Source organism: Tenrec ecaudatus, chromosome 2, assembly GCF_050624435.1.
Source record: "Tenrec ecaudatus isolate mTenEca1 chromosome 2, mTenEca1.hap1, whole genome shotgun sequence".
In the NCBI taxonomy this organism is placed as follows: domain Eukaryota; kingdom Metazoa; phylum Chordata; class Mammalia; order Afrosoricida; family Tenrecidae; genus Tenrec; species Tenrec ecaudatus.
Genome location: NC_134531.1, coordinates 33498147 through 33525146, shown reverse-complemented (window position 1 = coordinate 33525146; position 27000 = coordinate 33498147). Strand labels below are relative to the sequence as shown.

The window sequence follows — 27000 nt, the reverse complement described above, 5'->3', positions numbered from 1 at the left end:
GGGAGGAAGCTATACGTAGATTCTTGTAATAAGTTCCCCCTTTTTAGTCCATGTTCCCTCCACCCTCTAGGCATTGCCACTCTCACCACTGGTCCTGGAAGAGTCCTCTGCCCTGGATTCCCTGTGTTTCCAGTTCTTATCTATACCAATGTACATCCTCTGATCTAGCCAGATTTGTAAGGTAGAACTGGGATCATGATAGTGGTGGAGAGGGAGTAATTAAGAGCTAGAGGGAAGTTATATGTTTCTTCATTACTACCCTGCACCCTGACTGGCTCATCTCCTCCCCACTAAACTTTTATTTATTGATGGAATAGTCAAGTGGAGCTCTGGAGGTACAGTGGGTTGCAAGTTGGTCTGCTAACTGCAAAGTCAGCAGTTTGAAACCACCAACCGCTCCATGGGAGAAAGGAGAGGCTTTCTACTCCCCTGAAGAGTCTCAGAAACCCGCAGGGCCAATTCTGCTGCATAGTTCTGCCCTCCTACAGGGTCACTATGAATCAGAATCTGCTTGAGGGCAGTGAGTTTGGTTTGTTTTTTTGGTAATATTCACCCATTTAGCAATGATTATTTTTTCATTGTTTTATTAGGTTATAATTCACATATCATACAATTCATTAGTTCAATCATATTAAGAATGATTGGGCAATCTTAACCACAGTCAATTTGGGGACCCTTTCTTCTTCCTTGGAGTCATCATGTTGACTCCCATTTCTCCATCCATGCACCCAGGAAACTATTAATCCAATTTAGGCTCTATAGATTGACCCACTCTGAATTCCCTATACAGAAAAACACACCAAACAAAGACGAAAAACGAAAATGGACCCAACAATAATAACAAAGTAAAACAGAGAAAAACCTCAAAAAGACAGCAAAAAATATTCAAACATCCACATTTGAAATGGGTCAAAGAGAAATCTAATAATATGCTGTTGCATTTTGGTCTCACTACATCTGCCATAATTGTCTTTGCAATGCTCTGTCTGATAGTCACATCCCTGCACCATGGTCAGAGGGGATTCATCAGAGATGTAATTTATGGAGAGGCCCTGCAAATGGATTTTAGCCTTCTACCATCGTCCATACTATTCAGCAGACTGGGTGTTTGGTATTTAAGCTCTGATACTATTCCATCCTCCAGATTTCGAGTTTATTTACAGTCCTTGGATCACACAATCTGGAAAGTTTCTTCTGTTTAGTAGACTCCTCACTTAAATGGTTGCTTGTCTTGAGACAAGCCTTTAAGACCCCAGATGGTATTCTTTTTGATAGCTCAGCACCAGCTGATTTCTTCATGACACTGCCATAGCACTGATATCTTCAGTGATCTCTCTAACAAGGGTGAGTACTGAGTAGAAATCCACAATTATTATTGCTTAGAAAGAGACTAGGTTAAAGCATTGAACTGATTTTTTTAACAATTTATTGGGGCTGATACAATTCTTTTCACAGTTCATACATATACATACATCAATTGTATAAAGCACATCTGTACAGTCTTTGCCCTAATCATTTTTTTCTCTTTTCTTCTTTTACATTTTATTAGGGACTCGAACAACTCTTACCACAATCCATACATATACATACATCAATTGTATAAAGCACATCCATACATTCCCTGCCCCAATCATTCTCAAGGCATTTGCTCTCCACTTAAGCCCCTTGCATCAGGTCCTCTTTTTTCCCCCCCTCCCTTCCCATTCCCCCCTCCCTCATTTAAGATGCTGCTGAGGGAGAAACAAGGGAATATGATATATATAATAGATAGATAGATAGATGATAGATAGATAGATAGATAGATAGATAGATAGATAGATAGATATAGATATATACCTTCAGTAGGAGGACTATCCTATACTTCCTGGCAGTGAGAACTTGAACTTAAAACTAAGGAGACCCAATTTCTTAAAGTGGGAGAGCAGCAATGCCTACTGACAGTTTCCCCATTACCATTGACCAGAAATATGAGATACTTCTGTGAGCCCCACTCCTCCCTGACACACCCACGTTTTCCCAGCACCTGAGGCAATCTAGCCAGCCAAGCCTCTTACCTCACTGGTCTATAGGGACATTTATTGATAGCAGATGGCCTGGGAAGCTCGGTGCAGACATAATCAATACCCAAGCTTCATTTTCACCTTTTTTTCCTCTCCCTCCTCCTTTTCTTCTTGGTTTTCTTCTGTGGGTATTTGTTTTGGGGGCCTTTGTGGGGGGGTTCTCAAATAACATTTTTATTGGCATATCTTATTCATTCTAATAAATCCCTTCCCTTCCCATACAGTTCTGTTGTTCAGTCCCACCAGGTAGGGCTATACAATCATCAGTGCTGTCAACTCCCCTCTCCCCCCTTCCCACCCCTCATCACTTCCCATCACCTCAGGGAACCCTTACTCCTGTCCATATGTCTGAGGGGTCATATATCTTGACTACCATGTACCGAGTGATCTTAAATGTACAAATGAACATACACAAGTTTAACATGACCAGTAAGGTATATCACGTATGAACCATAATAATAACGGGATGAGATCTTAAAGAACTCGAGGATAGTTATGTGGGTTATTTTCAGTGCCACACTGCACCCTGGACTTATCTTCTGTTCCATGAAGCCCTTCTAAGAGGGGCTGTCCAATTGTCATGCTGTGGACACTTTGTGTCTCCACTACATCTACTCCTTTTCACATCAAGTTGGTTGTGTGTGTTTTAACTTCTTACCTCTTCTCATCGACACCTCATTATCACACAGCTCAGTGTATTTCTTTCATGTGGGCTTTGTTGATTCCCTACTACATGGCCACTTGCTTAACTCCAAGCCTTTAAGACCCCAGCTGCTATAGATTTTGATAGCCGGGCACCATTAGCTTTCTTCACCACATTTGCTTATGCACCCACTTTGTCTTCAGCGATCATGTCAGGGAGGTGGGTATCATTCAGCACCACGAACCGTTCTAGTACAGAGGTAAGATTTAAGTAGAGGCCAAAGTCATCTGCTTCCTTGCTGTATTTACATATATATACATACATAAACAAACATACAAATATTCATATATGTATACATATATGCACGCACCCATATATAGACTGGGTTTTGTTTTTACCTCCTATTATGAACTACCCCGTCATTTGCCTCCCAGTGATTCCTCTGAGCTACAATTTGATTGATCAAACATGCCCAGAAAAGCTACCCCCTCTTCACAGTCCATTTTAGAACTCTTACTGTTTCCCTGTACCCATCATTATTGGTTCCCCATTCACCTCCACCTCCCTTTCTCCCCTCCCACGCCCCCCAGGAACCAACGGTTCAGCCACTGCCTCATTAAGACTGCCCATCCTGCTTTTCTTGTATGTAGCAGTATCTTCTTTGTTTTCTAGTGCCCTCTCTTACCCATGGAACACACATGGTAACCCAATAACACCATCAGAGTCAAGAATGCCTACTCACGAAGCTGGGTTGTTGTGTTTTTTTAAGTTTAGTGTCTTCAGTTTTCATACTTTTGTTCTCTTTTAATACTGTTTCATAGTTCTCTCCCACTTCCTCTTTTGGTGTCCTTTGCCTGTGGGATCCCACCTTCCTGAGAAGACATATTTTCTCGATGAAAAAAGACGTCGGCCTCTAGATTCTGGCACACCAACCAAACAAGGAATTATTTTTCTTGAGTACACAGAAATGCCCACATTCATAGCAACAGAACTTCAGCACCCACACCCAATGTTTTTGTCTCTTTTATCCCTCCTTTCCCCTGCATCTACATCCATTATCTATTCCTTCTCCCTTCTCTCTTTCTTCCTGAAATATATTTCCATGGAACTTATCAGTTCAGTTACCCCTCTTAAAATACACTTCCCCACCATTTTTACAAATCCGTTGCCTTATCCAGCCCAAAAAAATAAAAACAAACACACTGCCATTGAGTCAATATGGACTCAATGCCACCCCATAGGGCAGGGTAGATTCCAAGATTATTATGTCTTTACAGGAGTAAAATGCCCCATCTTTTCCCCAAGGAGCGGCTGATGGTTTGGGATCCTGACCTTGAAGTTAGCAGCCCAATGTGTAACCACTATGCCAGTAGGGCCCCAGCCAAGAAATTTCCAACCAAGAAGGGCCAGGGACCAGATTGCTTCACAGGGGAATTCTACCAAGTCTTCAGAGAAGAACTGTCACCACATTCACACAGACTCTTTCAGAGGGTAGAAAGGGACAGCAAACTCATTCTATGACATGAACATGACCCTGATACCAAAGCCAGACCAAGACCCCACAAAGACAGAAAAGCTACAACAACAATCCCTCATTAATGTAGATGTGAAATTTCTCCAAAAAATTCTGGCCAATAGAATACAGCAATATATCGAAAGATAATTCATACCAGGGATTCAAGCCTGGTTCAACATTCAAATAACCATCAATGTAATCTACACATAAACGAGGCAAAGAACAAGAACTACATGAGTACAACAATAAATTCCAAAAATATTGTCAAATGCAAGCAATATCTAACACCCATTTCTGATACAAGCCATAAAATAGGACTAGAAGGTAAGTTCCTCAACATGATAAAAGCCCCATATGGAAATCCAATGACCAATATTGCAATCAGTAGGGAGAAACTGAAAGCATTTCCCCTGAACTGGGAACTGGACAAGGGTAGTCGTGATCACCGCTCCTATTCGACACCCTCTCGGAAGTCTTTGCCAGAACTTTTAGACAAGGAAAAGAAGTCAAAGGAATAAGGGCAAAGGAGGAGTGACACGATTCGTATTTGCGATGATATGATTTTATAGAGAGAGAACCCCAAGGATGCCACCAAAAAAGACTACAGGAAATCATTGAGGGACTTAGTTAAGCAGCAAGGTGCAAGATTAACAAGCAGAATTCAATTGAATCCCTATACACCAAGCAAGAGAGCGCAGGAAAAAGACTTCAATGAAGCAATATCATGTAATAACCTCACAAAAGAGGAAATACCTAAGAATAAATTTTATCAAAAGAAAAAACTACAAAGAAAAGTAGAGACATGAGTACAAGGAACTTCACAGGAGTAGAAAGCCCAATCTTGCTCTCAGGGGCCTGTTGGTTTTGAGCTGTTGACTATGTGGATCGTGGCCCAATGTATAACCGCTACACCATCAGGGCTCCTTTCAAATTCTATAGCATTGTCTAGATTAATGACACTATCAATATAATTACCTTATACTTCAGAAAAAATTAGTTATAATATTCTCTGCCATAAAATGATAACTATGTCTCTAAAGTGAATCGGAGACATATAAACTGCACATATAGGAATGGGGTTTGTGTTCACTTTTAACTATAGCCCCAATTTAAGAACAATTAGTTCTTATTATAGGACCCTGCTCAATGCTCACCCTCCTAAAGAGATTACTTCTCCTTGATATGACCGAACTATTGAATTGTAAAATATGTAAATTATGTGCCAATAAAACTGTTGGGGGGGGAAGTTATGGGTGCTGTAGCAAAGCATGGTGAAGAAACCAGATGGTGCTCAGGTATCAGAAAGAAGAACATCTAGGGTCTTAAAGGCTTATCGTCAAGCAAGCAGCCATTTAAGGGAGGAGCCCAGTAATTCCACCTGGAAGAAGCACACCAGCCTGTGTGATCCAAGGATTGTAAAAAATAAAATCTAAATCGGGAGAAGGGAATGGTATTAGAGCTTAAATTTGAAACACCCAGTTTGGGGGACCCTATGGATGATAGTAGACACCCAAAATCCATTTGCAGAATCCCCTCTTGTATTTAGCCTCTGTTGAATCCCCTCTGACCATAGGTCAGGAATGTAAATAGCCTTCCTCAGAGAGCAAGCATTATAAAGTCAGTTATGATAGATGGAGTTAGGTTAAATTGTAATACCTTATCATTTAACCTCCCTTTCAGACTATTTTAAAGTTGTTTCAGTTTAATACTTTCTGCTCTCTTTTAATTGAATTTTTACTATGTTTCATCTAGTCGTTTTTGCTTGGGTTTTGTTTGTTTGCTCCCTGTTCATATTTTGTATGGTTTTCTGTATATGACATCCAGGCTAGGTAGGACCATGGAGACGGAACTGGATTGATAATTGCCTCAGGCAGTAGGAGGCAAAGATAGGGCGAAATAGGAAACAAACAACAAGGAGCATGAGAAGAAATGTTCTGAAATTAAGGTGATGACTGCACACATCTTCTTAATATGATTAACAAATTGTGTGGTATGTGAAGTGCAGGCCAACGAAATTATTTTCAAATGGTCATAGTAATGTATCATATGATAGTTATAAGGATAAATGACAAGATGCATGTCTGGCAAATGGTAACTAAAAATCTAAAACAATGTGTGTGGGGTGCCATTGAGTCAATGTGTACTCACAGTGACCCCATGTCTCAGAGTAGAAATTATTCCATAGGGCTTCCTAAACTTTATTTTATGGGAAGAGATCACTAACTAGGTCTCCAGCATGGGATTCTATGTAGCCTGATGCACAAATATCTGACGTTTGGGGATTCTGATGGGCTGTTACCACACCCATTTACCCAAGAAGACAAGCCGACCAGACATGGCTCTGCTGGGGTATTGATTTGAAATCAACTAGAAAGCTAATGGATGCTTTGCCTTGTGCTCGTGTTTTGATAGAACGGTAAATCTGAAGAGCTGCTGAGTGCCCTCGGATGCCAAGACTTCCCTCCCACTTCAGATTGCGAGGACTTGTTGGTGGAGTTTTTAGAGGTGGATGACAATGAAGACCAGCAGCTAATGCCAGCTCACTTGAAAGAACACCTAAGTCAAGGCTTGAGACCCACTCATCTAGATCCTGACACTGACTCTGGCCGGGGCAGCTGTGACAGCCCTTCCCTGCTGTCTGAAAAGTGTGAGGAAGCCCAAGCAAATCCTCCTATGTTCCACGCTCCCGAGGTCACTGAGAAGATAGAGAATCCAGAAGCCAATGTTAGCTGGGACCTCCAGGACATAGACTTGGAAGATAAAATACCCTATTTTCATGCTGGTGGATCCAAATCATCGACATGGCCTTTACCCCAGCCCCCTGGCCAATACAACCCACACTCTTCTTACCACAGCATCGCAGATGTCTGCAAGCTGGCCATGGCCCCTATGAGTGCTGTCACCACGTTGCTGGATAAAACAGAAGAGGATGCTGTACAAGCCTCGAGGCCCAGTGAGACTGGAGGGGAGGAAAAGGCAGACAAGTCAATGGAGGCAGAAAGTTTCTATTCCAAGACTGGCCATGATGCAGCATGGCGGCTGCCCCAGCAGAAAGTCTCTTTTCCCTCTGCTAAACCCTTGGATTATGTAGAAATTCACAAGGTCAACAAAGACAGAGCACTCTCTTTGTTCCCAAAGCAGAAGGAGAGCAGCTGCTACGAGACAGAGATGTCTAGTGCTCCAGAAACCAGTAAGGAATATGCTAAGGTGTCCAGGGTGATGGATAACAACATCCTGGTCTTAGTGCAAGATCCTGGAGCGCAGAGTGGAGCTTCGTTGGAAAAACAAGCCAAGGAAGCTCCTCCATCATACCAACAGCTTCAAGCTGAGAAAAACCTGGCCTGCTTCACTGCAACACCAAACAACTGCAGACTCCAGATGGGAGGCTTGGATTACCTGGATCCTGCGTGTCTTATGCACTCCTTTAACTGATAACTGGACTCCTGGAATGATCGATTACAATGTGATTTTTCTTCAGGTAACACTACAGAGTCAATGAAAAGCAATCTAGTAGAGAATGTTCCAGAACGTGGTTAGCATGACACTACTAAATCTCGCTTCTTTCCATATGTTCTACTTACTCCTTTCCAGATGCTCCGTTTGCAGCCAGTTCCCTTTCCCCGACAGATGGTTCTGGAACAAATCATCTTGTTTCTTAATTGTGATTTTCAGATTTCCTTTTTGCTACTCACTATAAATTTATGTGATCAAAGGAATAAAAACACATTGCTTCGTATCTCTTAGGGCCAATGCCATAGGTAGGTGCCTTTGGAGAAGGTTCTCATGGCTTGGTGTATGATACAGAGAAATGAAATAGTCAGAATTGTTTACCACTGGAAGGTGAACGATAGGGGAACCAATTGCTTCACCTGTGCACAGCTCTTTCATTTTATTAATCCTAAATTTGTGAGGATTTATCAAACACAGCACACTCAAAGAAAGAAAGCATTCCAGAGCATTGGACAAATTGTTTACACTGTCCCTATAGCAGAGATGCAAGTAAAAGTGATGCCTCCAATTTTTCTTAAAATAGTTTAAATATAGTGAACATTGATTTTCCCCCTCATTTTTAATACATCCTTACTCCTCTAGAGAATATAGTTTTACCAAGTAAACTTTTCTTATATGAGAGGCCAATGAATTTTATATGGTGAATTCATCTAAAATATTTTCCTGATTCATTTGAGCATGACAAGATAATTTACTATATACCCTAATCTCCTCTTGATGGGAAAAGAAAAACCGAAAGATCCCAGAAGACTAACTTTAAAAGCTAATCGCAGCAGGATGCTCATGGGAATACTGCCTTACTGTACATACAAATTCTACTTTACTACACACCCGCAAGTTTAACGATGTATTTTTGAAGACTATTTTTCTATCACTTAGGTAAGATAAAGACTATTTTCTATCTTCCCAGTACAGCTGTTTACGTATTCAGTGGGTACAGTATTTTCTGCTATGAGGTTATAATGAGTATTTACAGTACATAGTAATGTATGCTGTCCCTGTTTGTGATAAAACACCGTACCAACCCAAAGCCCACTGATGAATATGAAGCGGATGGCAACCTTTAATTTCCAATAAGTTGGAATTTTTTTTTCAATTCTAAAATACTTTCAATAACAACAACTACCAACCTAGGACTTTAGGACTCTATAGACTAGACATGACTTCTGTGGATTTAAAGCCATTCTGGGGCTTTTGCCTTTCTATGGGTGAATCTTCATAAAACTAACATGGGAAATGAGACTGTTGGACCTTCAGCATACTTTCTTAGAGAGGGTTTTTGCTTTGTATTTTGTTTTTCTGAGCATCCTTGGACAGCAAAGACATTTCCAACAAATCCAAAGGGTCGTTTTCTCTCTGGAGTAGATCCATTTGCAAAAATCTTGGCAAGAAGGAGGAGAGACCCACCTCCAAAGGAGTCTAATAAAAAGGCTAGGAAGTGGGCCTCCATAGAGCAGAGTGACACAAATATCTCCAGAGACCAGGATCAGGCCATGAGAATCTCCACATGGACACGTGGCCTCACCAGAGTGCAAAACCTGAACTGCCGAGTGAAACTGAGCAATTATGAGTACTCTGCTTCTTGCCAACCTCCCTCATTTTTTCATTTGACTTGGTGACAGAGGCACCAGGTGAGCCCAGCTCCGGTGTTTCCATTTGTCTTCATTAGCTGGACTTAGCAACCAGGAGTTCACGTCTGTGAGTTACATATTCTATTCAAAACAAAATGTTGATAGAACTGGACTCAGAGGTGCCTGGTGTTTGGATGGGAGCAGTGTCAGTTCGTAAAAGTTGTAGATCGGAGGTTCCCTTTTCCCAATATATAAGCGATGTCCTAGGAATGAGGGCCCCATTTGGGAAAGTTGTCCAAACTCATTGGTCCCTAGATTTTCACTAATTACAGTGGTCCTGGGATGCAGCGGCGGCGGCGGCGGCAGCAGCCCTGTTCACTGATTAGAAATGTACTTACTCTCAGGCACTGCCCCTTAGCTAGAGAAGCAGAATCTGAGTTTTACTAAGGCCTCCAAGATTATTGGGATGCATCTTAAAGTTTGAGAACTATTGCCCTTGATGACCATTTCCACTAAAGAATATTTTGAAAAAAATTTTTTTTCCATTCTTGGAGACCATTCGCAGATAATACAGATCATCTCTATTTGTCCCCACAACAACTCTAAAGAGAAGGTGTAATTAAAAACACACACCCCATGCACACACAAAACCTATGTAGTGATTTAAGATACATATATGACTGGACGACTATCAAAAGTATATGCAATTTCTAAGGGCGCCTGGGAATTTTTTTCATCTTGAGAGGCATTAACCTGATGACTATATACTTTTAAGGCCAATACTGACTGACTAAACCTTTCTTAATCTAGTTCTTTCTTCTCCAATGACATAGTTGACAACTTGAAAATAATCCACTTTTTACGTGTAATCTGGCATACATAAAAATATGTTACAGTCAAAGAATCTACTTGCACTAATATTCCAAATCAAGAAAAATAATAGCTACTCATTAAGTAAATTCAAGACTATAATTCTACAATCAATTAGTAGTAATTTCTATTGAATTTTTTCATGGTCTAGTATATTTTCTGTCAAGTACACAGCTGGCATTCAGATTTGAAGATGTATTAACAACCTGTGAAATGCAGATGACACGATCTTGCTTTCTGAGAGTGGTCAGGACTCGAAGCACTTACTGGTTACAATCAAAAGACTTCAGTATGACCCTAAAAACAAAAACATAAAATCCTCACAACTGGACCGATACACAGCATCTTGACAAATGGAGAACAGATTGAAATTGTCAAGGATTTCATTTTCCTTGGATCCACAATCAGACCCGTGAAGCAGCAGTCAAAAACATCCACATATCACATTGGGAAAATCAATTCTAAAAGACCTCTTGAAAGTGCTAGCAAGCACACGTGTCACTTTAAAGACATGTCTGACCCAAGGCGTGGTCTTTTCAATGGCTTCAAAGGCATGCAACAGTTGGACAACGACTAAGGAAGACCAGAGGAAAATGGATGTATTTCAATTATGATGTTGGCAAAGGATACTGAATATAATAGTGATTGCCGGAAGAACAAAGTAATCCGTCTTGGAAGTACAACTGGAATGTCCCTTCGAAGCGGGACCGGTAAGATTTCATCTTATGTACTTTGAACGTGTTATTCCAAGGGCATCAGACCTTGAAGAAGGACGTCATTGAAAAAGAGGAAGCGCTTTAAGAAAATGGACTGACACAGTGGCTGCGGCCAAGGGCTCAAGCACAGCAAAAATGGTGAAAATGGCACGGGCTCAGGAAGTGTTTCCTTCTGCTGTGCAGGGTTGCTGTGGGTCAGAAATCACTTGACCGTGTCGAACAACAACATCTAGCTGGTCAAATGGGCCGACTCAGAGGACGGTGGAAGACGTGGGTTCTAGTCCCAACAGGGTTTCCTTGAACAAATTAATTCCCTGCCTTGGCCTCAATTTCTACGCTTATAGAATTGAAATCCTCGACTAAATGATCTCCAAAGAACTTTTAAACTTCAACTCTGATTACAGTGACTCACTGAATATTTTCCAACGAAGATCGTTATCACAAATCCATTATATCATAATTAACTAATGAAAGATTGCTCTACATCACAAACAATCTTCAGTTCATTATACTTCACCTTTTAAATCATTAGTTCTACTAGGTCTTAACATATTGCACATGCCATTTACAAAGTACGTAGCTGCATATGCATATGCAAAGTATATATGCAAATGAATGTAGATAGGAGAATAGACATAACATAGAAAAGAAGCCTATTGAATAAGACTCTTTGCCTTTCCTTTTTAAAATAATCTTGTGCCACATCAAGCCATGTCATTCCTTGCTGAGCACATCAAACCCAAAATCTTTTTGTTATATCTGTCTGCTGCTTCTGACATTTTTCTCTCTAATCTGGAGTCATTCATGATTGATAGACTTCCACTCTGAGCTAGTTAGGAAAAGTCTTACTTCATAAGTAGATCCTTAAGTATTCAAGTTACAAAGAATATAGAAACTAGGTATAGCCACTGGGAACATGAGCACAAGGTATTATCAGCAAGGTCCTTGACATATAACAGACTTGACGTTCGCCTAAGTGCCTAAGACCAATCCTGGTAAACAATGATGTACTACAGACTGTACTTTAACTGGTTTGGTCCAAAGGGGTCAGCGCCATGCCATCTGCATGATGGCATGTTTGACTCCTTTTCCTGTAGTGGCCCAGCTGAATCAGAGAGCCCTCTGAGTTAACGAGTGCCTAGAGGCTCCTAGCTCTAAGGGGCAGTGAGTCCCATGGAGGAAATCTGGTTTCTATTCAGGAGACTGCCCAGGAGGTCCATCCCTTGGCCCTTCCCCGTCTCCTAAGAGTCAACAAGAAAGAGACTGATGGGTACACATTTTAGGAAGTGCCTTTCTTTACTTTTCTAAAAACATGTTGCTTTTGCAAGACTGGTATATTGATTGGAAATGCAAATTTACCTTATCTATTTTGCTTTGTGTATATAACTTCATGGAAAGACAAGAGTGGCAAAGCCAGAAAGGAAAAGGTTGAATGGTCTCAGGACCAACCAGCAACTGTTTAACACAGGTTCATTTGTTTAATAGAATTATCCTAGATTTGTATGAATCATTTAGCTAGACTTTGTATGATAAGAAATGAACTCCGACTAGGGTTTGGGGATAAGCTTGACAGCCCACGATTTAAGGTTCTCAATTTAAGAACCTATCGACACTTTTTTAAAAAAACAGCTTTGAATGATAGGTTTGGTCTGGGTCTGAAAAGAAAAGTGCATGTGCGTTGGAATTTGCCCGGCCTCTAAATTATCCTCTCCAAAGTTACTAACGTAAGGACTTGATGGGCATTTCATGGGTACCCCAGGGGCCACATTTCTTCTGTACTTTAGATTCAAGCACAATAGTGTTGCTGCGAGGGTAGTGGACTGAGTGTTCAACATGCAGATCTCTGACACGCTGCTGCCACTACGCTGGTTGTGTGAATGTGGGCGTGTGCTTTAAATTCCGTCTACCAGTTTCCTTGCTTATTAAATAAATGTGTTCACCTGAAAGGTTTCTTAGAGTCCTCCCAACACTAGCCATCCTCGATTGTCATGATCTAGGTAGAACCCAGGGTCCCTGGTCAAAGCTGGATGCGGGATAGGAAACTATTGCCAAATGCACCTGAAGGTAGGCCCTCGACTTCTGAGTCAGGGTGGCCACAGCGTGTCTAAGAGAAGGAGAGAGCTCCATTCCCCCAAATCACATTGATTTAAAATTCCTGCTGCTTCTCTTCTGTAGTCTATGAATTTATAGGTTTTCAGCCCCTATCTAGGGCCTAGTTTTTTTCCTAAGAGATCATTACATGCAGTAGCAACAGTGAGATTTTCAAGAAATCAAATTGGTCACAAAGGATTGAATCAAGCAGTAAATCAGCCACACCAATTGGAGGGCTTCGGGTATACCCCCATTTGTGTGCTTAGAGAGTCTAGCGCACATGCATTATGTAATTAATCTGAAGACTATAAATTATGCTGAAACTGTCTAGGTTGATAATGTTGAACTGGATGACTTATATAGAAACTGAAAAAAATATGCAGAATGGTTGTTTGAGGGTTTATAATCAATCTAACAAGTACTTCTGCTTGTAATGGTAACTTGGACTTATTTCCTGGTCAGTAGATATTTCATTGACAAATCAAAGAGAAGTTCTCATCTCATATGTGGGCTTTCTGGCCAGGACTTTATGTTGTCTACTCAATAAAAGAAATAGGTGAAAATCAGGACAATTTCTGCATGGAGTGGCATCTGAGGAGCCCACACAATTCCCAAAGTACCCAATAAAAATCAAACTTTATGGGATATGGAAAATCTACACTCTCTTCAGTATTTGGAATTTCTGTTTGTGAGATGTACATAGCTCACACCTCTGTATGCAGCCACCGTTTCATCTATGTAAATTCCATGGATTTATGACCTGATTTCAAGTCTGCAAACCAAGAAATATGTGAAGTGAAAAAACATATCTCATGTATATGATTGTATTCAATAGTCAGAGATTTTAAGTAATCTTAATTTACTTGTTGACCATTTGCTAGATTCTGATTTTAAGAATAATGACTCTTACATAATTCAGCTATTGAAAGATCATAACATCAGGAATTACCTGGAACAGTTAGGGTCAAATCATGCTTCATCTAAACGTTAAAATGCAAATTTTCCATTGCAAATTTTACAAATCCTAAGGGGAAACGTTTCTATAATATTCTCTAAAATTGGGAAAGGATATGGCAAACATACCTCTGGAAAAGAATTTGTTTTATAAAACTCCTGATGAAGTAATTTTGAATATTTCAAAGTAACTACCTCCCCTTTGTATCCTAATAGTCTTACATCAAAGCTGCTTATTGCTCAGAAATGAAAGATGTCATATCTCATTTTTTAGCATTTTTGGGCGGTGTATTTGCCATGTGATTTGCCTGACTTTAATTGTTATATTAAGCTTTGATTGCTTCATGTGACCCAATAGCATATGCCACTTCGAGATATATAATCTGTATATTGTATAACTCGCCATCTAATGCAAATGAATATGGTTATTTAATGACTTACAATCTATCCGTATGTAGTTTAGACAAGATTATATATGTGTCTATAAAGCAAAACTGAAAAAATGTAATCATGTATTTCTGTTGAAATTGTAAATGTACTGTTATTTTTTCTTAATCTTTGTCTAGAAGTAGTATAAAATGCCACTGTGTAGTTGATCTGGGGTGTTAGATGCTTAAGATGCAAACCAAAAACTCTTTTAAAAGTCAGCCCCCAGCTTTGCTTCACGTGACTTCTGATGCTGCTTGATTGTGAACCACCTCACGGGCCTGCGTTTGTACTTTGTCCTTCAGTGGAAACAATGTCTGAGTCCCAAGTGGAGACCAAAGCAACTAAGCACCAGCCGACTGAGCGTGCTGTGTCTTCTGGAAAAGCCATATTGAAGTGCAGACGGACGGTCTTAAAGCATAAGATGCCATACTGGCGGGGCTAACCCTACCTCTCTGCTTTTTGTTCTCTTTCCCTAGAAAATTCCAAGTAAAAAGTATTCACCCTTGAGTGGGGAATTAGAAGTGATGTTTGCAGTAAGTTGCTGGCTTATGATGGTTTTTCTAACAATGGGAAAATGCACTTTCTAATCGACCCTTTTGCAGGTGTTTACTGGTTGCTCTCAGTAACAGTTTTTCCATATTAGAAAAACTGCCTCACGAGTAAGTGTTAGCAAGTACACGTAGTAAATCACCAGGTGAAAAGCAACAGACAAGAGTGCAGATGGACACGGTGGTGGCCCAAAGCCATGAAAACATTTCTCTCCATTTTATTTCCCTAATCCCCCCTCAACAACAATTCCCCTCCCCTAGATGGACTGGCACTGCCGTTATGGCAATGGGCTGAAACCTAGCAAAAGTTGCGAGAATGGTAGAGGACCAGGCGGAAGGGTGGCTATGGGTCAGAGGAAGCCACTCGGCAGTGCCTAACAGTTCCCCCTAGGAATCGTGTCCAGATTTTCATTTTACTTGGATACATACAAAATCCAAGACCACAAAGGCAGCAATCGAGTAATCAAGAGACGTATTTAGTCTATTGGACAAATCTGCTGCAAACAATCACTTTACAGTGTTAAAAGCCATGACGTTGCTTTGGGGGCTAAGGTGCACCCGCCCCAACCCATGTTGTTCGCATTTGCATCATATGTGTACAAAAGCTGCGCCATGAATGAGGAAGACAGACAAAGAGGTGGTGCCTTGGAATCGTGGTATCACCAACGAACATTGAAAGTGGATTCCCTGAAACTAGAACAAATCTGTCCTGGAAGAAGTCAAGGAGACGCCATGCTCCTTGGAAGCAAGGAAGGCAACATTCCATTTCCTGTACTTGGAACATGTGATTAGGAGAGACCGGACCCTAGAGAAGGGCGTCATGCTTGGTAGAGTGTCAGAGGAGAAAATGGAAGACTCTCCAATAAGATGGATTGACACAGTGGCCACACAGCAGCCTCAAACACAGCAACAATTGGGAGCTAGTGTGGGACTGGCAGTCTCTTAGGGTCACTCGAGTGGAAATGTTAAGCACTTTATTGCTAACCAGAAGGCTCAAATCCACCCAAAAGCACCTTGGGAAAAGAAAGGGGAGGAAGCCTGACCATATGCTTCAGAAAGGTCTCATCCAGGAAAACCCTGCAGAGCCCAGTTCTACTCGGAAGCACATGGGATGGCCATGAGTTGGAATCAATACTCTGACAACGGGTGTTTTAATGCCCTTGAAATAAATATTTTATATTTATTTGATTTGGGTCATCAGATATATTGTGGTATGGGAAAATCAACTATTGATCAGATGTAATTATGTTCCAATTTTTTAAAGTCATCTCTACATTTTTGTTCTTTAGAAGATATTGATCATCTGCTTTATTCGCTTCCATTTTTAATTCAGTAAAAGTTTGGGTAGTGCTTTCTGTTCGCCATGCATTGATTCACTGGGTTTCTTCTACCATGAGTGTTCAACATGGGCAGTTACATCCTTGTCAATTGTATGGGAGATAATGCTAATTGCTAATATTGATTATTGTAACATCTTCATTTTACTACATGCCAAAAACAGTGCTTGCCAAACAAATCCTTAGCCATCCCAGTCCAGTATGGTCATTATATTTTGATGGATGTCATTATTGAAAATATCAGCTCAGTGCCTGGCTCAATAAATGTTTATTTCCCTTGTCTACCTTTCTCTATTTTTTTCTATTTGATGTGAAAATGGACAGAATGAAATGTGTGTAATTCATGCAAGTGTCTCCCCAAGAGTTTTAGCTGCCAAAGGGTTTATAACCAGGAAATGGTTCCTAAAATGGCTCCAAGCAGCTTTCTTCCCTTATCCTCATTTTCCATGTGATTGGAAGACACAATGTTCCATTTATCACTCATCCTTGGCATAGGAGGGAGTCCCTGCCCAGATTGGCAGCTTGAACCCACCCACTGAAAGACTCCAATGAGAAACTTCTGTGTGGTCCTAGTCTTGAACACCCTACGGTTCTAGCTGACCACGTGGGGCTCCCATGAAACAGTCCCCTCAATCAGGAACAAGGAAAATCTGCTGAAAATAAAATGAGCTGGAATCAATTACCTGGGTCTCAAGCCCCGGAAGCTCATTTAGATACTATGAAATACAGAGGGCTCACCGTCTAAAAATAATAAGTGGAATTCTTTGAACAGCATGACCGATCCATATTACTAACAAAAAATGCATGCACCCATCTTTCTGGAAAAACCCGTCTGCTTGCTATAAATGGATGCTCTCTTATTTTTATAGGATGGAGATCTAGACATCTCCACCTGCCAGCATGGCAGCGGTTCAGCTTTGTGAAAAGGTGTGCGGGGAGGGGGGGGTTCCTTTTCAAATCCTCTTGTGTGTCCTCTTGATCCTTAACTATAAGAAGTTCCCTTCTTGCATGAACATCACATTCCAAACCTTGGCCTCGGTCAAAGAAGCGCTGCCCCTCCCCTGCTTATACTGGCACCATCAGCATTCGTGGGCTCGCATTTCTTTTTAAGCCCCAAGACAGGTAATGTCACCAGCCCTGCTGATGAGCTGAAAGCGTAGGTAGCTAGTGTCCTGAGATGATGTCTTGTGCTTTCCTGAATGAAAAAGGAAACCTATATTGCCATATCAGAATCCCATCTGAAATTAAACAAAACCAAACGTCCTAACAATTTACTGAACATGTCACATAGCATTTATATGCTCCAAGTCAAGGCCCAAACTTTCTAAGGACTGACAACCTCAATTTAGTAAGAATTTTTAAGTCTCCCCTGGGGTCCAGATAGTGTTGCATATAAGAAATCAGGTAATTGAGAAGACTCCATATGATCTTTGGGGAGTGAGTATTTAAGAGGGGGGTGGGACACCAACAGGGACCTTCCTTCCTGGACAGAATATGGGAAGAGCAATTCCTGCTGGCTTTCCTCCTGAGAGTCAAGCAATCAAGCTGTGCAGGTGAGACTAGGCATATTCTTAAGATAATACTAAAGGGTATTCTACCCCTACAGGAAGGCTGCCTGGTGGCGCAGGGTTTATGTACCCTGCTGCTGTCAGAAAGAGCTTATCCTATCTTCAATAGCTGGCAGATATGATAGTCGTCTCCATTAAGATTACAGCCTTGGAAAACGTCTGGGACGGTTCTACTCTGTCATTCAGAGTCTGCTATGAATTGGGATCAATTCAATGGAACCAAGTTTTCAGTTCTTTTATCTATAATAACTCTCCCATCATCCCACCCCATCCCACCCATCAACTCCTGCTGCCTATGAAAATAATAAGTATTTTTGTCTCCTTACTCTCAAATTTGCATTGAAACTATGTTTAAAAACTGACTAGAAACACATATATTTTATATGCAGACTACAATATTTTTAAGAGGCTAGAAGGCACCAGTTAAACAACACCTCGTGTGTATGGGGAGTTAAACACCGGTTTAAGAAAGAGGAGCTCAAAGATTTATATCCCTGCATCCACAAAGGTGTTTGAAAGAGATTAAAAATGCCACATGCACATTTTTCAAAGGGACACATTCACTCTATTCGAATCATTAGAAATTAGGAAATGCGCACATGATCAATATTGATTATCATGAAATGATGTATCTTGGTGGAACATTTTAATTATTTATAAAAGCAACTGATTTTGTAATGATAGACAGGCTTGATTTAAGTCATCTTTAATTATTTCCTGAGCAATCACCTTTAAATTATTTGGACAGAGTGTATATATATATATATATATATATAGTCTTTATTAGATACCATCAAGTCAGTTCCAACTCACAGCAGCCAACCTACACCAGAACAAACACTGTCCGGTGCTGTACCGTCCTCACAGTCTTTGCTGTGTTTGAGCGTGCTGTCGCCGCCACTGTAACAATAGGGGTCCTGGTCGCATCTTGGGTTATGCATTGGGCTGTTACCTGCAAGGTCAGCAATTCCAAGTCATCAGCTTCTCAGTGGGAGAAAGGTGAGGCTTTCTGTTCTCATAAAGATTTTGTCTGAGAACCACAGGGACAATTCTACTCTGTCCTGTATATACTTCTATATAATGTACTGTCATATCTAATACACGTTTCATATATTTACAGTATATGAAATGTATTCTATGCAAGATGTCATTTCAAGACTAAAGACTTTGCGTCAGTGAACGTTAGAGGTGCTTTGGTGGTATGGGAGTTACACATCCAGCTGCTAATTACAAGGTCATAGGTTTGAACCCACCAACCACTCAGCGAGAGAAAGAAGATACTCTCTCTATATTCCTAAGAGATTTAGTCTCCAAAACCCAAAGGAGCACTCCACTCTCTGTCCTATAGGAGTGTCATGACTTGGAACCAACTCAATGGCAGGGTTTGGGTTTGGGGTTTGGACTCTGGGTTTGGGGTTTCAATGAAGTTTATTAGAACAATTTTTAAGGGAAAAAATGTCTAGATCTCTCTGGAAATTAGATACACAGATATGACCTGAAATGTCTCTTAGAACACTCATCCAAAGCATTTTTTCAGGTTTGTATCTTTTGTGCTCATATTTCCACACTTTCTCTGATTTGATTTTCCTACTTCTTCAAAATCAACCCAGGTTAAATGCTACACGTGCTATCTCCACAACCCTCATGCCCACTAGGTCTTTCTGTGGTTGGCAGATCCGGGTCTTAAAAATGCAAACAAGCTTGGAAACACTTTGTAGCACCTTGAGTACTCTCCGAGAACAATCAAAAGGGGAGTTTTCAAAGCTGAGACGCAACCAAGTTTCCCAAAAGGAACTTTAACCCGCAAGCGCCATTGTGGGGGATTCACGTGTGCTTTGTCAGCTCTTTCCACTTAGAGTTACCCCAGATGAGATCATCCATCCATAACATCATTCACACCCCACCCACTGCTGAATACAAATGTAGGGCACACTTTGTACCCGGCACTGCGCTAGGATCCAGTGAGAAGCAGGCCATGTCCTCTGTCCTCCTGGGAATCACAATCTGGAGGACAAGCCTGAGGTAACCCATGTGCCCCGGAGCCTCATGGGACTGTGACTTTTTGTTTAATCAGAGAACCACTTTAATTCACACACACACACACACACACTGCCATGCACATAGTCATCCGTAAATATTTGAGCAAAGAAAGAGTTATTTGAGAAGGTAAGATTACTATTAGGGAGTCCGTTTGTAGCTCCTTAAATTAGAATGTTTTTAATTCTGTTCCTCTTTTTCTTTTTCAAATTTAGAACATTTTTTGTTCATAGTTAAATCACTTTTAAAATGAGTGTGTAATCCTCATCAGTTCTAGTGCTTCCTCCGCCCTCCCACATACTTTGTTTGCCCCCAACCCCTCACCCTTTCTATCCCCCCCCCATACCTCCCTGTAGCCCTTGCATCAGTTATTATCTGTGTTCGGCTGCTCCGTCTGTGCTTTACAAACTAGAGAACCCAACAGAAACCATACAAAACAAAATAAAGTGATGAGCATAAAATAATAATAATTCAAAGATAAGAATACAAATAAAGTGTAAGACAGAAAATAACCTAATAATTCCAAATGATCCTGTGCTCCATCCAGCCCCGTTCATCAATGAATGATCTTGACACGGAATATCTTTCATGAAGATCAGTGTTGCATGAACTCTGTACATCGTTAATCTCTTTCCAAACACTTGCCTAAATACCTACATGCAGTCCATTCACTGTGCAGTGGAATCCTTGGTAAGAGAGATTTCACAGTGAACCAGGTTCTATCTAAAATCTCCCGAGAAGTGGTGTCCTTTCCTTTAATTTCACAAGTCCTCGATGTCTTGTCCTGTTCTTCACGGGGTCGCTGTTGAGTCACAGCCCAGTCGATGGCGCCCAACAACAACAACAGACAAGTTAGAAAAGGAAGGGATTAATTAGGAAAAGGGGCCCTCAGTTTCTGCCTGACCCGGCTCTGTGATTGGCAGAATGGGCAGGGGAGCCGAGGGCAGAGGTCAGAGCTCAGTGAGGCTCAGGTCTTAATAAATCATTGGTGAACCTGTGGGCGAAAGGAACTCTCTCCCAACAATTATTAACACAACACCAGAATGTTCCTGTCTCTCCGTCTGCACGATTTTCCTACTTGATGAAATACACGCTGTCCCTGCGAAGTAACTCACTGACTGGGAAATGGGGTTGTTAAGCAGGCAGTTCGTGATTTAAATCCTGACCCTCTTTCTCTACTACTAGCCAGTTGTGCAAACTAGGAAACCCTCATCTTCTCTGACCCTGTGTGAAATGGGAATTACTAGACCCGATGTTGCTGAGCGAGACACAAGAGAAGGACCTAGACTAAACAGGCCCATAATTCTGTGATGGTTCGAAGATAGAATCTGTCCAGTTGAAGTATAGTCTGTAACCTTGGGTAGGAGCTCGGGTGGGTATTTCAAATGACTCCTGGCCTAAGGCTGAAACGCTAGTGGGAATCGTCCGGAGTTCACATCTTCCCAGTTCGCTGCTTCAGTGGAAAACATCCAATTAAGTCAAAAGACCCAACCCCTTGTTAATCAGTTTGAGACACTGTTCATTGAATTATAAATGAAGGCCACTTAAAATGGATGTACATTTTGGCAGAGAAATTCCACTTCAAGGAATTTTTCCAAAGGAAAAATAATCATTTGGACAAGCTTCTATGCCCAGGGTATTTGAGGCAAGCTAGGTGTTCATCAATAGGGACTTACTCAATATAATAAACATACACTTCTGGTATCCGTTCCCGCACATAAAAAGCCTGGGAGTCACCACTACCATCCTTGCAAGTATAAAAAGTACAAACTAGAAATCAGTAACTTAAAAAAAAAAAAAAGAAAGGCTGCAGATTAAACTGTCACTTCAAAATCCCCAAAGGCAGGAGAATCCATAGAATCAGAGGTAAGATCTGCTTCGTCAGATTGATACATTAGAGCCGTAGCTGGTAGAAAGCCTTCAATGATGTTGACGGATTTCTGGAGGCTGAGAGTGGACCAGCCTCAGAGTAAGAGGCTCCCTGGCTTAGGGGGCCTCTACACTTGTACAAGCCTTTCCGGGGAGACCGCTGCAGGTTCTCGTTGTAAAACGCTCTGAGGAAGGAAGACTCGCCTCAGCTGGGACCCCTGAAACGATGGTCCGTAGGTAGTCTCCCTTCAGGTCTGAAACTGAGCTCCTGACTATGATAGAATCATCAGCCATTGATGATCACAAGGTCAGCGTTTACCAGACGACAGAGTTCAGAGGGTTAACAAAGAAGGCCGAATGGAAAGAGGATGCACAGGGAGCCAATAGGCTGCGTGATGGTCCGTTGAAAGGTTCGCACCGGATGTGTTCAAACAAAAGGTGTATGAGTGACTCTAAAATCGATGGTCTGCTCGGTAAGCCTTCACCTAATTCACAATAAAAAATAATTTAAGAAAAAGATCCCCTCCTGGCTTGGGCCTGATTAGAGAAAGAACAATTATCATGAAAGCCGCCCAGGGTCTCCTCTGTTGCTAAAGTCCCTGTTTGGGGACCCTCTGTCACAGCCTCATCTCAGCTGGGGCTGAGCAGCCCCTCTCCGACACGCCCCTGTAACCTGCCGGTCCAGTAAGAAAGAAACAAACAGGACATCACTCACAGGAGCGAGAGCTTCAAAGAAATAAATCAGGGAACCTGCGGCCAGGAAAGGAAGTTAGGAGCAGAGATCATTTTTTTTAATTAACTAAAAAACAAACCTACACCACTGAAGAAATATTTGTGACTATCACAATCCAGCAATGCAGATCCACAGAGATGCTGAAATTCAATCAGAAGATTCCAGGGCTCCCTTGGAGCGGCAGCTGAAAGAATTGCCAGACCTTGCCTCTATTTGAGCAGGAGTTCCGGGGGGAAATGCAGAAAATATTAAATACGACTCAAGTCTTAACCTTGTGGATCTAAAACCTCACACTACAGACTGATGAAGGCGTAGCTCGGTGGTACAAGCAGATACCTGCTCCACAACTACCTGTTGGCACTTGTAAGCACTCCTGTGGTACCCTGGGAGGAAGGGCCTAACTATGCACTTCCCAACCACGAAAGCCTTTTAGAAGCCTGTGTGGTCCTCGTGAGCCAGAATCAACTCAACAGCTACAGCGGAGGACTTCTTGACCTGGGTTGCTAGTACCAGTTACGTCATATCAGCTTTCATCAAAAGTCGCAAGACAAGCTACGGGGCCAGGGGAAAGTCTGAAAGATAAAGGCAGCATCGGAACCACACCCCCACGTGACACAATTGCTGGTATTATAGACAGAAGCTCCTAAACAGCTAGGATGACCATGGGCCCTCGTAGCAGAGTAGCCCATGATATTTTCCCATTCAAAATGGTCAATACCCGTCCATTTAAGCTCACTAAATCTGTATGCATTCCATTCCACTTGTAACTTTTTATTGTAAAGTGGCTGAAAGTTTGCAGAGAAGATCAGTTTTTCACTCAATAATTCATAGACATTTTGTTTCTTGTCATTGATTGCAATACCTACAGTAGTTTGTTCGTAGGTAAATGCTGCTCTTTTTATAAAAAATCATTTTATTGGGGACTCTTACAGTTCTTATAACAATCCATTCATCAATTGTATCAAGCACATTTGGACATACGTTCCCATCATTTCCAAAACATTTCCTTTCTACTTGAGCCCTTGGTATCAGCTCCTCTTTTTCCCCTCCTGCCCCCACCCTCCCACCCTCTTGAACCCTTGATAATTGACAAATTATTTTTAATTTTGTATTTTACACCATCTGCTGTCTCCCACGTTTCTCTTGTTCTCCCCCTGGTGGGGCGGGTTGTACATCAAGCAATGTGATGGGTTCCCCCTTTCTCCCCCTTCTCCCCCCACCTTCCTCCTACCCTCATGGTATCACCATTCCCATTATTGTTCCTGAGGGAGCTGTCTGTCCTGGATTATGTGTGTCGATAGCTCTTATCTCTACCAGTGTACATGCTCTGTTCAAGCCAGATTTGTAAGATAGAACTGGGGTCATGATAGTGGGGGAACGGGGACATATTGCCTCTCATACCTGTTCAGTTTGCATGTTTTTTCTGCATTTACTCATCAATCAACTTTATTTCAGGGTTATGTATACAGCAATATTTATCTCTGTTGCTTTAATTCTTGCACTTCTCCCAGGTTTCCCCTGTTGCCATTATTTTTTATTGGCTGTGTGAGGCTAGGTTGGCTAGAGAAACAAATTCAATGACACTCATACAATTACTTATTTATATCAAGAAGTAATTATATATCAAGGAAACATCCCAGCTCAGTCCAACTCAAGTCCTTAAGTCTGATGCTGGTCCATAAATCCCTCTTCAGACTCACACAGTCACGTGCCATGACGCACAGGGTGGTGTGAACAAAGTCTTGTGGTCAGAGATCTCTGGAAATTCTGGTAGGGCTCCGGCAGCTCTCAGGGTCACCAGGAAGCAGGAAAGTGAAGGAAGAGGGAGAAACTCCAAAGAGCTATATATTTCCGTCACACCTCCAAGGGCGGTCGTCAACCTGAGACCAGATTGACAGGCTAAATTCCCCCCATATCTTCTTTTTTTTTTTTCTTCCCCATATCTTCTTACAGGTGTCATGTTTGTACAAAACAAAACCCTGGACTATCACACTAACATCCATTTTATTGTATATGTCCTTCCTCTTCACCCAGTTAGCATGTCTGTCCTCTAGTGACCAGCCATTGACTTTTGACAACTTCCAATTTCCAAGGTTCACACTTGGTAATTCAACATTCTGATTATTAATGAATATTGCCGTGATTTATTCTTGAGCCATGCCATTTCAGAAACTGAAGCTCATGGAAGCTTTCCTCCATCCACATCTTTAAGGTGAACTCTAATTTGAGGAGGCAGCTCTGTCCTGGTTGTATTATTAGTTCCTTCCAACCTAAAGGGCAATGACCTGTGCTATTCCTTAAGGATTTCAGTGGCCATTTTGTAGAAGTAATTCACCAATTTCTCCTTCCTGCTTTGTGTTAGTCTGGAAGTTCTGCTGTAGCCTGTCCATCATAGGTCACTCTGCTGGTGTTTAAAACACCAGTGGCATAGCTCCCCAGTGTCACGGCAACTAGCAAGCCACCGCCACATCAGAAACTCATATTTCATTGGTGGGACTTAGAGAAACCTTGAAGACACGCAATGTAGGAGGCCGGGATACTATGTACAGGTGTGTGATTATGAGTGAAGAAGACTCATTGTGCACCCCTTGAGGGACATTTCTTTGACAGGAAGATATACCAACCAAAGGATACATCTGAAGAACATTACATTGTTGCCTAGGAGGGTTACAGGTTGGAAGCGGCGGGAGTGACAAATAGTCATTTAAGAAAATTAGAATGTAACAAAGATAAAGCCACTAACTGCTGGCTCTCAAGCCCTTGCCTCATTCACTACCACTGGGCTTCCTCAGCTGCCCATATGCTACGCTGGCTGGGCAGCACCCCTGCGTCAGCCGGGTGGGATGTCTCCATCTATTTACCCCTCCAGTCAGCTTGAAAATCCCTTTCCCCTTTGTCACCTCTTCCCTTTGTCTCTAAAACCCTCGATGTGATGTGTTTGCTCATTCGCATCAAGCATATCCTCCTCTCACAGTTTCACAATCTCTGACCTCTCACTCGTCGCTGCCCTTCTGCGGAGAGCAGCGCACCATGATGAAACTCTGACAGAATACAAAACAAGTTCCAAACAGCTTCACTGGTCACTCTCTATGAATCTGCATTCTCTCTCTCTCTCTCTCTCTCTCTCTCTCTCTCTCTCTCTCTCTCTCTCTCTCTCTCTCTCTCTCCCGCTCCCTCTCTCTCTCTCTCTCTCTCTGTTAATAACCACTCCAGATCCCTCTTCAGCCTCCCCGCCCTCGGTCCTAATCTCAAAGTCCAGCTAGTCAGTGAGTAGTCAGAGCCCATCCTCGGCCCACTTCACAAGGACTCGCCTCCTGACACAGAGCGAGGACTCCAGCCTGGAGATACTGGCCGAGATCTCTGCGCCTCCAGACCTTCGTTCCTAGGACTCCGGAGATGCGTCCTTCCTGGAGCCGGAGCCTGAGACGTGAGTGGAAACCCGGGCTCACGGGTCACCAGAGGGCAGAGGCTGAGCTCCGTAGCCTTTTGTCTGGAATTTAGAAAGTCAGACCTAGAGGAGCCCTGACATGTGGTTTTCACTGAGTCCAATCACATAGGCTATAGTTCATACTATTTTCTTTTATCCTGAAATGAAATTCGTGGATTAAAATATCTACCAATATACAATTTCAAAATAACATAATATCTTATCTTAGCCGCAATGTAAAGAAGAAAGAAAAAGAGAGCAATTCATAATTGAAGCATTAACTCAAGGCCACCACTTGAGAAAACATTAAGTATCTTCATGGTTTCCTGAAATGCCCTTTAACGTAACTGAGACTCAAAGAATCACTGTGATTCTCACAGAGTCACCCAAGGCAAGACTAGAACCCAGAACTTCTCCTGCCTCTCAAGCTCTCCCGTAAGCCCAGGAAATGCGGGGTGAGCTGGTATGGCCGCCTTGATGGCAGACATTGGTGTGGGGCCTTCATGGATCATGTCCTACCTGTTTGTGATTGTCAGGTGTCTTGTTCTACCAGAACCCAGTCACGTATTCACCTGGATCCCTCATGCATACATGAGCTGAAGCAGTTGTCCGTCAGTTTATCTCTTAGAAAAAAATTTACTGTCCTTGAGTCAATTCCAACTCGTTAGAATCTTATGGGACAGACTAGAACTACCCTTTGGGTTTCTGACATTTTAAAGACTTATGGAAGCAAACAGTCTCATCTTTCCCCCGCAGAGGGACTGGTGGGTTGAAAACCCTGGCCTCATGGTTAGCAGCGTCATCCATAGCTCACTACACCAACAGGACCCAGGGGAGCTTTCATCCCTTCAAGCTTTCAGCAGGCAATTGGTTACTTGTCATCAAGTAGACCCCCCGACTCATGGGAACTTGGTGTTTGTCAGAGTACACCCTGGTTCCATATGGTTTTCATATGGATGAGTTTTTTTCAGAAGTAAACCACCGGATATTTCTTCCAAGTTCTCGGTGGGTGAACTCTACTCACCCACCCTTTAGTTATCAGCCCATCACTTGCGCTATTTGGACCACCCAAGGAGTCCCTGCAAGTATTGTTGCTGCTAGTGCCACTGAGTTGGCTCAGG

At 42.0% G+C, this 27000-nt stretch overlaps 1 protein-coding gene across 1 annotated transcript in view; it reads left to right on the top strand.

Annotated features, from left to right (window-relative positions):
* PRLR (prolactin receptor) overlaps window positions 1-16526 on the top strand; it is a 245733-nt gene extending 229207 nt beyond the window's left edge. The window contains exon 10 of the mRNA XM_075540927.1: window positions 6632-16526. Within this exon, the coding sequence (XP_075397042.1) occupies window positions 6632-7651 (1020 nt within the window). The 3' untranslated portion in view covers window positions 7652-16526. The remainder of the gene's footprint in view (window positions 1-6631) is intronic.
* The last annotated feature ends 10474 nt before the right edge of the window (window positions 16527-27000 follow it).